Below are 12415 nucleotides of genomic sequence, written 5' to 3' on the forward strand. Positions count from 1 at the left end.
GTGTCTACCACAGAGGGGCTGTGAGCGAGACATGGATTAGCTGATCCTTCAGTTGTGTGACCTGTGTGGCTGTGAAGCCGGATCTGAAGCAAGAGGTGGAGGCTGGGGATGTGGGGAGGTGGCAGTGGGGTTGGATCCCTGGCATAAGGGGAGCTGTGGGGGAAGGTGGGTGTGAACAGTAACCATGAGATAAAAGTCTGGGGTGCCTGCTAGATGGATCATTACATCGTTAAAGACTCACTGAAAAGCCGTACCAACTGTAGTGACAGAGGCCTGGGCCAGCCAGTAACCATGTAGTCCCATGCTTGCCGTACCTGCATACAACCTCGGAAACCATGGCGGACAGACACCTTGTCCTCAGACACACCTCCGATGACAATAGTCCGCATCTTCAACCCAGGAAGCTGGTTCCCAATCTGCACTGTGCTCTACATGGAGAGAGCAGGGGGGAGATCTCTGGGCACACCTTCCCAGTGGGAGAAATGTACTGAGGATTTAAAGCACAGGGGCATGCACCACCTCCCTAGAGCCTCCCAAGGAAGGCTGACCACACTAGGCCTATGGAAAGCAGGTTGATTGTATGTGGCACATTAGGCATGGGATCCAGGGGGTCGGTGGGGAAGACATGGGCAAACCTCGAGTCCCATACTTGGCCTAGAACCAAGACTCATGCTGAGAGAAGGAGCTGGGTAAACAGGAGGCAGGCAGGGAGTAAAGGCCATGCGTTCCCATGATGGGGGATCTGGGTCCCAGCTGGCTCCCAGTTCAGCGAGGGTATCCAAACTCAACGGCTATGCACTCTCAGAACATAGTGCAAGGCAAGCTGAGACTCTGAGGCCTTCGTGAATCACGAAGTGTTCCCTCAGTGTGTGGGCATCTTCTGACATGTGCCATGCTCTCTGGCACAGAGAGCTTCAGAAACCATTCTGATTTAGTGAGCAGCTAGAGACTGTCTAGAGACAGCTGCTCCCTGGGACAGATGTGTGTCCCTCTGGGTCCTGAGTCGTGTCCAGCTTTATTCACTGTACCCATTTCTTGGAAAGGTGCATTGGTACTTGAGTCTGGGTAGAGGCCCACGGCTGACAATGAGAGGCTACTCAAAGCAACTTCACCAAGAGAAAAGCCCTACAAAGTATCCACAATACCATGAGGAGAGACCCAGGTAGTCAGAGCCCAACTCCGGACTACAGAAGTCTCCTTATCAGACATGGAATGGGGGCTCCAAATCCAGCTATGCTGACCAGCACTTTTCCAAACCCACGAGGTCCCTGCAGGTCCTGGCATACAGTCATTGTACTTCCCCGTGGGCTGATGAAGGGACAATTCCAAGGAGGGTACAGGGACATACTCCATCCTCACCTGGTCCATCCCATAGTCCAAGGTCATGATTGCCAGGTATTTGATGTCCTTGCCCTCCTTGGCACTCCTCAGCTCTATGAGCAGGTGATGCCATCCCCCATCAGTCACACGGGTCTTGGACAGCTGCATGGATGCCACGTCAGAGGGGCCGTGGGAGACCTCGAATCGGATGTAGCTGTTGAGAATCTGTAGGGCAGAGAGAGCCGCACCAACTGGCTGTTATAATAACCGCTACGGTGAAGTGGAAAACGGTCTGCGGACGGTTAATTACAGAGCCATGCAAACAGACTTGGGACACGGCAACCAGAGTGAAGAATGGATTTAAAAACGAGGAGGCAGGCATGGCGGTGCACACCTGTGGTCCCAGAACTTGGGGGGACTGTAAGGATGAGCCTGAGTTTTGGGTCGGCTCATTCTAAATAGCAAGTTCTGGGTCAGCCTGAGCTACCACAGTGAGACTATCCCAAAAGAGAAAGGGAAAAACAAAAACAAAAAACAAAAAAAAAGAGAACAAAAAAAAAACAAAAAACCCAAATAAACAAATAGAAAAAGCAAACACAGATTTGGTGGGGACATAGCTCAGTGGTAGAACACTTGCCTGGCAGTGTAAGGCCCCAGCTTTACTCCCTTACAAAACACACACACACACACACACACACACACACACACACACACACACACCAACACACACACCAACACACACACACACACTCACATAGGAATTAAACATAATTTCAGTTTGTCAAGATCTACACTTGTTTAACAACATGTATGAAAATCCAGAGTACTGCGCCCAGTCCATAACAGTGTTTTAAATTAATGCCGTGGAGGCCGGGCACCGTGGAGCAAATGCCTTTAGTTCCAGCTCTCAGAGGCAGACCTTCATGAATTTGAGGCCAGCCTGGTCTATACAGTCAATTCCAGGCAAGCCAAAACAAAACAAAACAAAAATCCAGCCAAACCAAAACCACAAACACGAAAAGAAGAAAAAAGAAAGGAAAGAAATGAACGCAGCTGGGGGCTGACAAGACGGCTCAGGAGGTCACGGTATTTGCTGCCGAACCCAATGACCTGACTTAGATCCCTGGGACCCACAGGATGCAAAGAAAGAACTGACAAGTTGTCCTCTGGGTCACACATGCACACATATAATTAAACGAATAGATACATAAATGTAAAATTTTAAATTTAGTGCAGCTGGGGCAATGCCAGGTTTTTTGTTTGTTTGTTTTGTTTTGTTTTTTTGTTATTTTGGGTTTTTTTTTTTTTGACTTGACAGAATACTAGGTATGTTGGATCATCCTCCTCCTCTGAGTTGGGACGTCCGTGTGTGACGCTTTAAGTGGCACGGCAAGAGTTGCAGGGACAAAGGCCATGGGGAAGGAACCTGCAGCTCTGCTTTCCCAGGGCTGCCAGCTGGTTCCGAAGACTCAAACTTCAGCAAGAGCTGAAGAGAGTCCTGCAGGCCCATGGGATAAAGACCAGAATCTCGATTCCAGCAAGGCTGCATTGGATGGGCAGCATCTTCCAGGCTGGATGGGCAGCATCCTCAAGGCTTTGCACCGAGAGGATGAGCTGTGATACGTTTAGTAAACAAGAAACAGCAGATCTTGCAGGAACGGATGTTGGCTTTGACTCTCTTGGGTCTGGGACTACCTCTTCCAGCTTCTGTCTACCACAAACAAGGTGACGATGACACCAGTTCTCTCTAGATTTTCAGTACAATGCCTGGCACTCAATAAAAATATCCCAAAATAGAAGGACACCATAGCATGCCTAAAACTCAAGGGTAGAATAGGGATGACAGAATTGTTAGCCCCAGACTAAGAGTGTCCACGAGAACCCCAGACTTAGGACCAGCAGACTCTCTTTTCTGGTTGTTAACATAACATTCCAGAAGGATCAAGTCACCAACATTTAAATACATGGAAGAAATAGAAATAGAAAGCAGGGATGTGGCTTATGTAAGATGTTCACCGTTCCCTTAACGATACTGCCCACCGAGATGAGACTCAGGATTTAAAAGCCACACCCCATGACACACCTGAAATTAAAGATACACAAAATTCCAATAGTAAAAGGACAAGCACAGCTGGGACATGGTGGTGGCACATGCCTTTAATCCCAGCTCTCGAGAGGCAGAGGCAGGCGAGTCTCTGAGTTCAAGACCAGGCTGATCTAAAACGTGAGTTCCAGGAAAGCCAGGACTTCACGGAGAAAATGTCTCAAAAAACCAAACCAACCCAAAGGATGGAGAGATGGAGAGAGACGTACAGGAAGAAGCGCTGGTGTGGCTGTATTAGTAGACAGAGCACCTTTAAGGCAAGTGGCATCACTAGAAGAGCTCACAAGGACAACAGCCAGTTAGCCAGGAAAGAAAAGAAGCCAAGCGTTGAAGTCCAGAACCAGAGTGCCACAAATACAGCCAGCAAATTTGACAATGGCATAGTATTTTCAGAGGTGTTTGGGGTTTTTGTTTTGTTTTGTTTTGTTTTGTTTGGTCTCTGGTTGGTTGGTTGGTTTCTGAGACAGGATCTACACAGCCCAGTCTGGCTTTGCAACTTCCCAAGTAAGCCCAGGATGGCCCTGAGTTTCTGATCCTTCAGTCTCTACTTCCTAAAATCTGGGATTACAGGGATGCGATATTGCACCTGACTTATGCAATGCTGAGGGCGCAACCCAAGGCCTTTTATACATGAGGCAGGCAGTCTACCCACTGTGTTATACCTCCTCCCCGGACACCATCTGGGGCTGTGTCACCATGATTAATGCCACTGTCTTGACATATGTGGATCTCCTTGCTTAACGACAGCAGAGAACACATTCTTTTTCAAGTACACACAGAATGTTGACGAAGGCTGGCTGGATCCAGGCTTTAAAGCAAGTCTCGACACATTTCCAAGGGCTGAAACTAATTGGGCCTAAGTTGTGTGGCTTCCAACCATGTTAGAAACAATACCAAAAGGTTTCAGTACAAAGTGTCTCATGCTGGTTAACTCGAGGTGTTCCACAGGCCTCAGGGGAAGCCCTGACAGAAAGGACTAACGTTGACCGATGCATCCTGACTTTGGTCTCCGCCAATAGCTGATTTGGGAACGTAATTTTCGCCATATTGTTTCCTTTGCCTCACAGAAGTTCCCTGGGCTATTCTCTCTCTGGCCTTGCTGGCAAACCCTCCAAAATAATCGACAAGGAAATTGAAAATGCTGTGTGTCTGCAACAAAAGGAGAGGCCATGGATAAACCCAGGACAGGGGCAGGAGCAGCCACCCATCTTAGACTGTTACCTGATGCAAGATGGGTGTCAACAACAGCGTGACTATTCTGACTGATGATACAGCTGGATTTGGGCTGTCTGTCGGCAATTAGGCAAATTATCTGGGCTTTAGCTTGCTACAGGATGGGGACACTCAAACTGCTACATCACAGAGTTCCCTTGGCAGTCAGGAGGCTACAAGGGGAACTCTCTCAAACCCCCAAATTCCTGAGATTCCCGTTAGACCAGCCTCTGTGAACCATAACAAGCAGGCGGTCTCTTGAGTTGCCCATGAGGTCTACTGGACCCCTTAAAACCATCCTTGGTGTATCCAGTCTTTAATTCTGTGGATAAGCTACCAAGGTAAGTCTGGCTACCAGGTTTAGTTAGGGCTAACCCTGCTGAACAGAGCCTCTTTTCCTTCAGGTACACTAATGACAGCCTGTAGGCGCCCATCATCACCTGAACCAAAACAGCCAATTTAATATGTTCCGACAGAGAAACACCCACAGAGAAATACCATCCCCAGGCAGAACCATGCTTCCAAGTTCAGGCCAAAGTGAGCTTCTGGGGCAGTTGGGAAACTTGTGGAATTACAGCTAATGGGGAAAGAGTAATGACAGGAACAATTACCTTGGCCTGCACACCAACACTCCCAACCTCTGGGGCTGTGACCCCCCCAGGGAAGTGGGCAAGCATAGGCCAGAGGCTGACTTCTGTCTGGGCTGACAACCCCACCCTCTAGCCAGTGCAAACAAATCTCTCCAAGGGCCCTGTGACCTCTGGCGAGAGCTGGGAAAAGGGAGGGCTCTGGGCATCCCTGTCTCCTACCACTCTCTGAGCTGAGCCCAGCTGAGGGGTTCTCTAGCTGATCTGGGATCCATGGGGCCTAGATCATACAAGCCTCTAGCTTCAATTTTCCTTATGTGGAATGGAAGCCTGGTATAGACTTTCCTGAGGGTCCACTTCTCCTCTGACTATCTCTGACTCCACTCCAGCTGCCTGACTGGGATGAAGACCAAGAATCCAGGGCCCAAGAAGTAGAAGAAACGAGCTATGGCTCTATGAGGACATGGGGACAGACAGCAGGGTGCCTGGGATTTCCAGGAGTCACTACCCTTAGAGCTTGGGACAGAAGTACTATGTGTTTCACGTGTCTGTATGGCCAGATTCCTCAGGGAGAGAAGAGACAGATATACAGGAGAGGCCGTGCTGAAAGGAAGGAGGGAGAAGGAGACAAACCTATGGGAAGGAAGTCTACTGGCACCAGGGCCTGTTACATGCACTCACATACGGGCACACAGAGACATGCATACACTCATGCATAAACATACATACACATAGGCAAACACGCACAAACATACATACACATATGGGCACGCATGCACTCACGACATATATAAACATGCACACAAACATATATGCAGTCATGAACACGTGCAAACACAGACCCATGCATAAAGACATGCACAGATGTACACACAGATGCACGCGCGCACATGCACACATTCACATACATAGGCAGACACGAACACTGAGAGACATAGGCACACATGCATGTGCTTACATATACAATCTTTGGAAAAGCCTGGAAGAGAGAAAGAAATGCTTAGTTACTATTCCTCCAGATCTGAGACCAAATCCCTGCTAGGGCATGATTCCTCTAAGGGACCATTGACATTGACCCTCTTGGCCTCCTGCCTATCACAGGAGGGTGTTAAGTCCAAGGAAAGCCAAAAATGAAGAGTTCTGATCCTGCCCAAGAACCAGGGGCCATGGTTTATACAAGAAAATCTATCCTGTCAGTGCCAGTGTCAGAGATATAAGGGCAGAGGATTAGATGTGGATTTGGAGGGACCTCCTGGCCAAGCATGGAGTCCCAGACAGTGGGCTTAACCTAAGCACCTCAGAAACTCAGGGCGAGCATAGGATAAGGGCTCTCTCTACTGCACAGACAGTGGAAGGGCTGAAAACAAGAGTAGCTCGGTGAGAGAGCACTGGGGGATCCCCACAAAGGCACATCATTCCTTGGTATCGCTGGCTTCAACGACCTAGCAGAAACCCGCCATCATGTAAGGGTTATGCAAATGTGTGGGTGGAGTGCACTAAAACCACTTCCAGAAGTGTCTGGGTACTCTGACCTAAGGTTCCAAACAAGCTGAATGGTAAAGAGATAAAAAAAAAAAAAAAATAGAGAAAGCACACGTGGCCCTCTAGGCAGGGACCCGGAGCACGACAGCATGCAGGTTTAATGTGGGGGAAGGGCTTATAGTTTGAACTGAGGGAAGTTCACTCCCCAAATCTGCTGCAGCCCTTTGCTGCAGCTCTGAAAGGCTGTGAACCAAGCCAGGAAAACAAAAACATCCCAATTCCAGGCAGGCAGACCAGAGCTGCTCTCTAGGGCAAGTTACATGGAGCCAGCAGCTCCATGGTTATGCGCTTCATCCTCTGACTGCAGTGGAGGAAAGTGAGAGCTGGAAAGGAAACCCACAGGGGCCCATAGTCATGTGTGAACTCTGCCTTTCCCCTGTCCTGAACGGCACAATGGCACTGCACCTTGGGCCACCCATATTTCCCTTCCGCGTTCTCTCTGTCCACTTATAGGCCAAGCGCAGGAGGAGGGAGGTGAGCAGCCGGTGCCCTTCACAGGCAGCCCGGAAACCCCGTCTTGTCTGGTTATTTCTAGGGCACCTGTCTGCTCTGCAGGGCCTGTGTGGCTCGCAGACACACTCACCTGGAGATGGAGCTTGGAAGATGTGCCAGCTGTGGCTTCCATCAGCACACCATCCTCCTTCCGCGTCCGGAACATGAGCCCCAGGTACCAAGGCACAGAGATGGTGATGTCGAGGTCACTCCATGACACGATGCTCTCACCAGTGAAGCGCTGCGGGTGTGGCATAGCTGCAGATACAGACCAGGACCTCAGGCACCTCCCGAAATTAGGCAGCAAGCATCTTCTCAGCTACCATCCAGGTAGGGAAGGGGGTCTTTCATTCTAACCCAAATGCAAGGTTCAGACTTCAGCACTACCCTAAGACACTAGCAATGGACTCTGCAAATGCCCACCATGGTTTCTGTGCAGCGAACTGGGTAAAGAAGCCCTGAGGTCGGGGCTGGGGATTTAGCTCAGTGGTAGAGCGCTTACCTAGGAAGCGCAAGGCCCTGGGTTCGGTCCCCAGCTCCGAAAAAAAAAGAACCAAAAAAAAAAAAAAAAAAAAAAGAAGCCCTGAGGGTTACCAGACACATCCAAAAGTGTGGGGAGGACCTCCCCCACCCCCAGATGGATATTATGGCACTCAAGAGGTAGTCCTGTGGCACTTGGGACATGCAGCAGGTTCAGCTTTTGGGAGGGTGTATGGGTGGCACCATTCCCTAGGCAGGGGATCATGGCTTTCATAAGACTGAAGGCAGAGCAGGGCCCTAGCATGAATGCATGCACTGCTCCCTGCTCTTGGCCACGGTGACTATGTGATGTCACCATTCTCTCCCGAGCTCTGCTTCTGTGGCATCCCTGTCATGACAGACTTACTGTGATCTGGACTCGTGAGCCAAATAAACCCTTTATCTTAAGTGTCGTAGATTTTAAAGATTTATTTACTTATTTTATGTATTTGAGTACACCATCAATGTCTTCAGACACACCAGAAGAGGGCACCGGATCCCATTACAGATGGTTGTGAGCCACCATGTGGTGGCTGGGAATTGAACTCAGGACCTCCGGAAGAGCAGCCAGTGCTCTTTACCTCTGAGCCATTTCTCCAGCTCCTCATCCTGGTATTTTAATGTGGCAACAGGAAAGAAACCAAGGCACCACTCAAACCCTACAGCATCTCTGAGTGATGGGCAGGAGGTCATTTTTCACACTCACCACGAGGCCCAGTCAGCAGCAGCTGTCAGGAGAGGCAACTAGAACTCCACAAGGCTCAGGTGTGTCCCCACCTCCACCTTGCTCCTCTGACCTTCAGGGTTACCTGTCTTTATATGCTATGGATCTGACCCCAGGTCCTGGACCTCTCCCCTCACCCTCTCCGAGTCTGCTGTGTTCCCCCTCCTATGTAGGGAGAATGGACAAATGCTTACCTTGTTCACAGTTCTTTCCACCGAAGCGGAGGGGGCACTCACATAAGTACGTGTTCCACCTGTTCACACAGGTGCCCCCGTTCTGGCACAAGGTCCCATCGCAGAAGTTCCTCTGAGAAGCACAGCCTACAGGGCAGAGGGCGTAACCAGGCTTTGACTGAAAGACCACAGGCGGCCCCCCCCTTAAGGACCTCCACCGTCCCCAACACTGACCCACTTGTGAATGGGATCAGCTGGAGACCACTAGCCAGGAACCTGTGGGCCATGCTGAGAACCCCAGGCTGGAGTGTATGGAATTCTCAGTTTCACCCATATGTGAGACTCAGGGTTTCCGTGCCATCCCATAGTCTGACCTGACCACATGGTGACCAGTTCACCTTAGGATTGTGTTCCCAGGTGAGTGAACAGCGTTGCAATGTCAGCGAACTGTGGGCTCTGGCCACGCCCACCAGGCCAAGCTCTCTATCCATTCCACAAGACCCTTACCCTCAGGTAGGTACCTGTCAAGAACTCTCTGGGAGGTAGAAAGAGCCCTTCTGTCCCTGGAGTGGCCACAGATGTCCAGTGGGCACCATGCTAGCCCTATACACCAGGGGATGTGCTTACCTGCCCTGGTGCCATTGTTGGCAATAAACGCAGCCATATCCACGATCCGGCCATCGATGGACAGGTTTCGCATGCATCCCACGAACTGCCGGCTATGCACGGGGAAATCTTCCGGCAGGTTGGGGACACCACCCAGAAGCAGAGGACCAGTCAGATCCAGTGACCTGGGAAGGCAAAGCCTTTTCTGTGGTATCAGACCTTGGCATTCTGTAGCCGGAGGCTTTGATTGCAGAGCAGGTACTAGAGGGCGGGCGCCAACCCACTTCAGGGTCACGAAGGGCACCTCTCAGTGTCTGTGACCCTCAATTTCCTTACGCTTGCATCATCTCCCAACAGAGGGAGGTTGGGGGATAACTAAGGACCGCTACTGAGATCTACTCTCCAGCAGAGTCTCCTATAGACCTCCCATAGTCCCTTGTAATTGGAGCAGAACTCTGCCTCCAGCAGGCGGCCACTGAGGTCCCAGGCGGGGTTCTAGACTCCAAGACACAGTTCACCAAGAATGTTAAAGCAGTTAAGCGAGGACAGGGAAGGGTGCGACCCTCATCAGGTTCATCTGAACATGACCTTCAAAATGGGACCAAGACTCAGGGCTGGGGACAGTGGTAGCAGCCTGTAATCCTAACTAACCCTAAGGATACTGAGGCTGGAGAATTAGAAGATGGAGGACAGCCTGGCCTACATAAGGGAGACATCATCTCAAAGCAAAAATCAAAAGCCAATGTTTTAAATCCCGCTCACAAACTCTCAGCTGGGACACAGCAGGAGCAGCTTCTCAACATTTGAAGCTTGCGTTACCAAGAGAAAATAATGCAAGGCTAGCCCTGCATGTGGGTGACCAAATTTCTTTGACCCGGGTTCAAACAATCCCTGAGAGACTCCAAACCAGCAAGGACAGCCCAGTCCCTTCTATCTCATGTAATCCAGAGTTCAGGGACCAGCAATCCAGGGAGACAAGGCAAGAATGGCAATTGGCTCAGACCAACTTCCTTTCTGAAAGGTACCTGTTTAGCCCAGGCTAGCCTCGAATTCACTATGTAGACCAGGCTATGAAGAATCTCAGCACATGTGCCTCAGACTCCCAAGTCTTAGGATTATTGCTATGCCCTGCCACACCTGGCTTGACAGGTGCTTCTAGGGGAACTTATTCTGGAGGGTTCTGTGGTCTGAGAGGGAGGATGCCTATCCACAAGGAGCCTGATACCAGCATAGACAGAGGATACCAAGATACTCTGCATTGGCCTGGCAAGGGTGACCTGTGTTTAGAGCAAGGCCTGAGTGGTTTTGGGCACCCTGTGTTACCCTCCAGGAGACTCACTTCTTGGAGCCACTCTGAGTGCCCTGGGCAGCACAGCTGTAGTTCCCAACGTAACTTCCAAAGTGCACGGCCACGGCTGCGTCACAGTCATCCACGGTCACCACAGCCACCTTCTCTCCAGATGGCCCATGGGGCAGGCCCAGGTGGCCAATGTTGGGCTGTGGGAGCAGAAAGAATAGAATTTGTCAGCTCTGTCACTCACCATGCCCTGGGCGGGTGTCCCAGCTCTGCAGTGGTATCATGTGCATGAAGCATGAGGTACCCTAGCTCTCAACCTGCTACAATGGGGTACAGGGAATCTTCCAGAACCTCAGAATGAGACGTTGAAAATAGGGCTATGGCAGTAAAATTAAGGCAGACCCCAAGATAGAGCGTATGGGGGACCCGAGGCAAGATGACTGGGGTCCACAGCTGTGGCCAGCACCCACGGAAGGACATGCAGGACCCTCCCTAGAAAGCTGGCTTATAGGGGCTGGGGATTTAGCTCAGTGGTAGAGCGCTTACCTAGGAAGCGCAAGGCCCTGGGTTCGGTTCCCAGCTCCGAAAAAAAGAACCAAAAAAAAAAAAAAAAGCTGGCTTATAAATACATTTTTATATTTGCTAGGCATAAAAGACCAGGACTACAGACAACCATGCAACCATAGAACTAAATCTTCTTTTCCCACAGCTGTCCAAGTTCTCCAGGCCGAGAGGAGGAACACCTATTGTCTAAGCCACAGAGTTGCAAGTTCTTCCTTACGGTGGCCTTCAGATACAGTCACATCATTCCACAGGACCCTCTTTTTGCCCCTCTCTAGCTTCTGGCCACCACAACCTTGGGTTCAGGTTGCAGCTTTCTGGCTCAAATATGGAGACTTGTTCCCCAGCCATCAAAGCTGGAGTCTGATCAGACCAAGTACCCACCATACTGAGCGCCCATGCTGGCCTCACCCTCAAATTATCTTCATCCTGGAGAGATGGGTCAGTGGTTAAGAGCACTCACTGCTCTTCTGAAAGTCCCGAGTTCAATTCCCAGCACCCACACGGCAGCTCACAACTGTCTAATGCCGTCTCCTGGTATACATGCAGACAAAGTACACATATACATGCATAAAACATATAAATAAACCCAAAATTTTTTTTCTTTCAACCCTTCGTTGCCTCTTGTATGTTTCCAGGCCTGACCCGCTCCTCAGGAAACCTCTTGGCCTTGGCCCCTCTGCTGACATCCTGTATCAGCTTGGACTCCTATCTCAAGCCATGGCTCCCACCCAGGGACTGCAGTGAAACCTCCCCCTGTTGGAGAGGCTCCGGCTGCCACCCAGAAATTGCTTCTTTTCCTGGAAGCCCTCATGGTCACAGGCTTGGTGGGCCCTCTTGAGATACCAAGTATACACCCACGTAACCTCTGAAATCCGTCTAGGAATAGACAAGGAGGCGACTGCACTGTTCACACTAGACAGAAGGTATGAAGGTCTCGGGTTTTAGAAACAGGCAAACAGCCAGAGGGCTGACAGGCTGTATTGACACAGGCAACTTGATTTCCTTCCAGCCTGCACAGTGGGTTACCAAAGCACAGTACCTGTGTCCCTAGGTGCTGTGACTATAAATGCAGGGTGGTGTCATCAGACCTTACAATTGGCTCACTAGACAGACTCTTCCTCCCTCATGGAGAGCCTGACAACAGCTCTCAACACCCTCTCGCCCCAAAAACCAAATAGGCCTAGACGGGTATGTTGGCACACCCATAGTCCTAGAGCTCAAGAGGCTGAGACTGGAGTAACACTTAAGTTTGGGAGTTCCAGGCCAGCCTGGGCA

At 50.4% G+C, this 12415-nt stretch overlaps 1 protein-coding gene across 9 annotated transcripts in view; it reads right to left on the minus strand.

The window, feature by feature from the left end:
• The window catches only part of Celsr1 (cadherin, EGF LAG seven-pass G-type receptor 1), a 137512-nt gene that overhangs the window by 31789 nt on the left and 93308 nt on the right, over positions 1 to 12415 (minus strand). For 5 of the 9 annotated variants that reach the window (XR_015623936.1, NM_001427591.1, XM_087556605.1 and 2 more), the window contains 6 exon segments: positions 10619 to 10776; positions 9301 to 9464; positions 8695 to 8820; positions 7349 to 7515; positions 1360 to 1545; positions 315 to 428 (listed from right to left, as the gene is read on the minus strand). Coding sequence is in view for 8 of the 9 variants with exons in the window: in NM_001427591.1 (NP_001414520.1) it covers positions 315 to 428; positions 1360 to 1545; positions 7349 to 7515; positions 8695 to 8820; positions 9301 to 9464; positions 10619 to 10776 (915 nt within the window). In the remaining variant the exon portion in view is untranslated. 9 annotated transcript variants of the gene reach the window in all.

The sequence above is a fragment of the Rattus norvegicus genome, chromosome 7 (genome assembly GCF_021556685.1).
Source record: "Rattus norvegicus strain SHRSP/BbbUtx chromosome 7, alternate assembly SHRSP_T2T, whole genome shotgun sequence".
NCBI classification, from domain to species: Eukaryota; Metazoa; Chordata; class Mammalia; order Rodentia; family Muridae; genus Rattus; species Rattus norvegicus.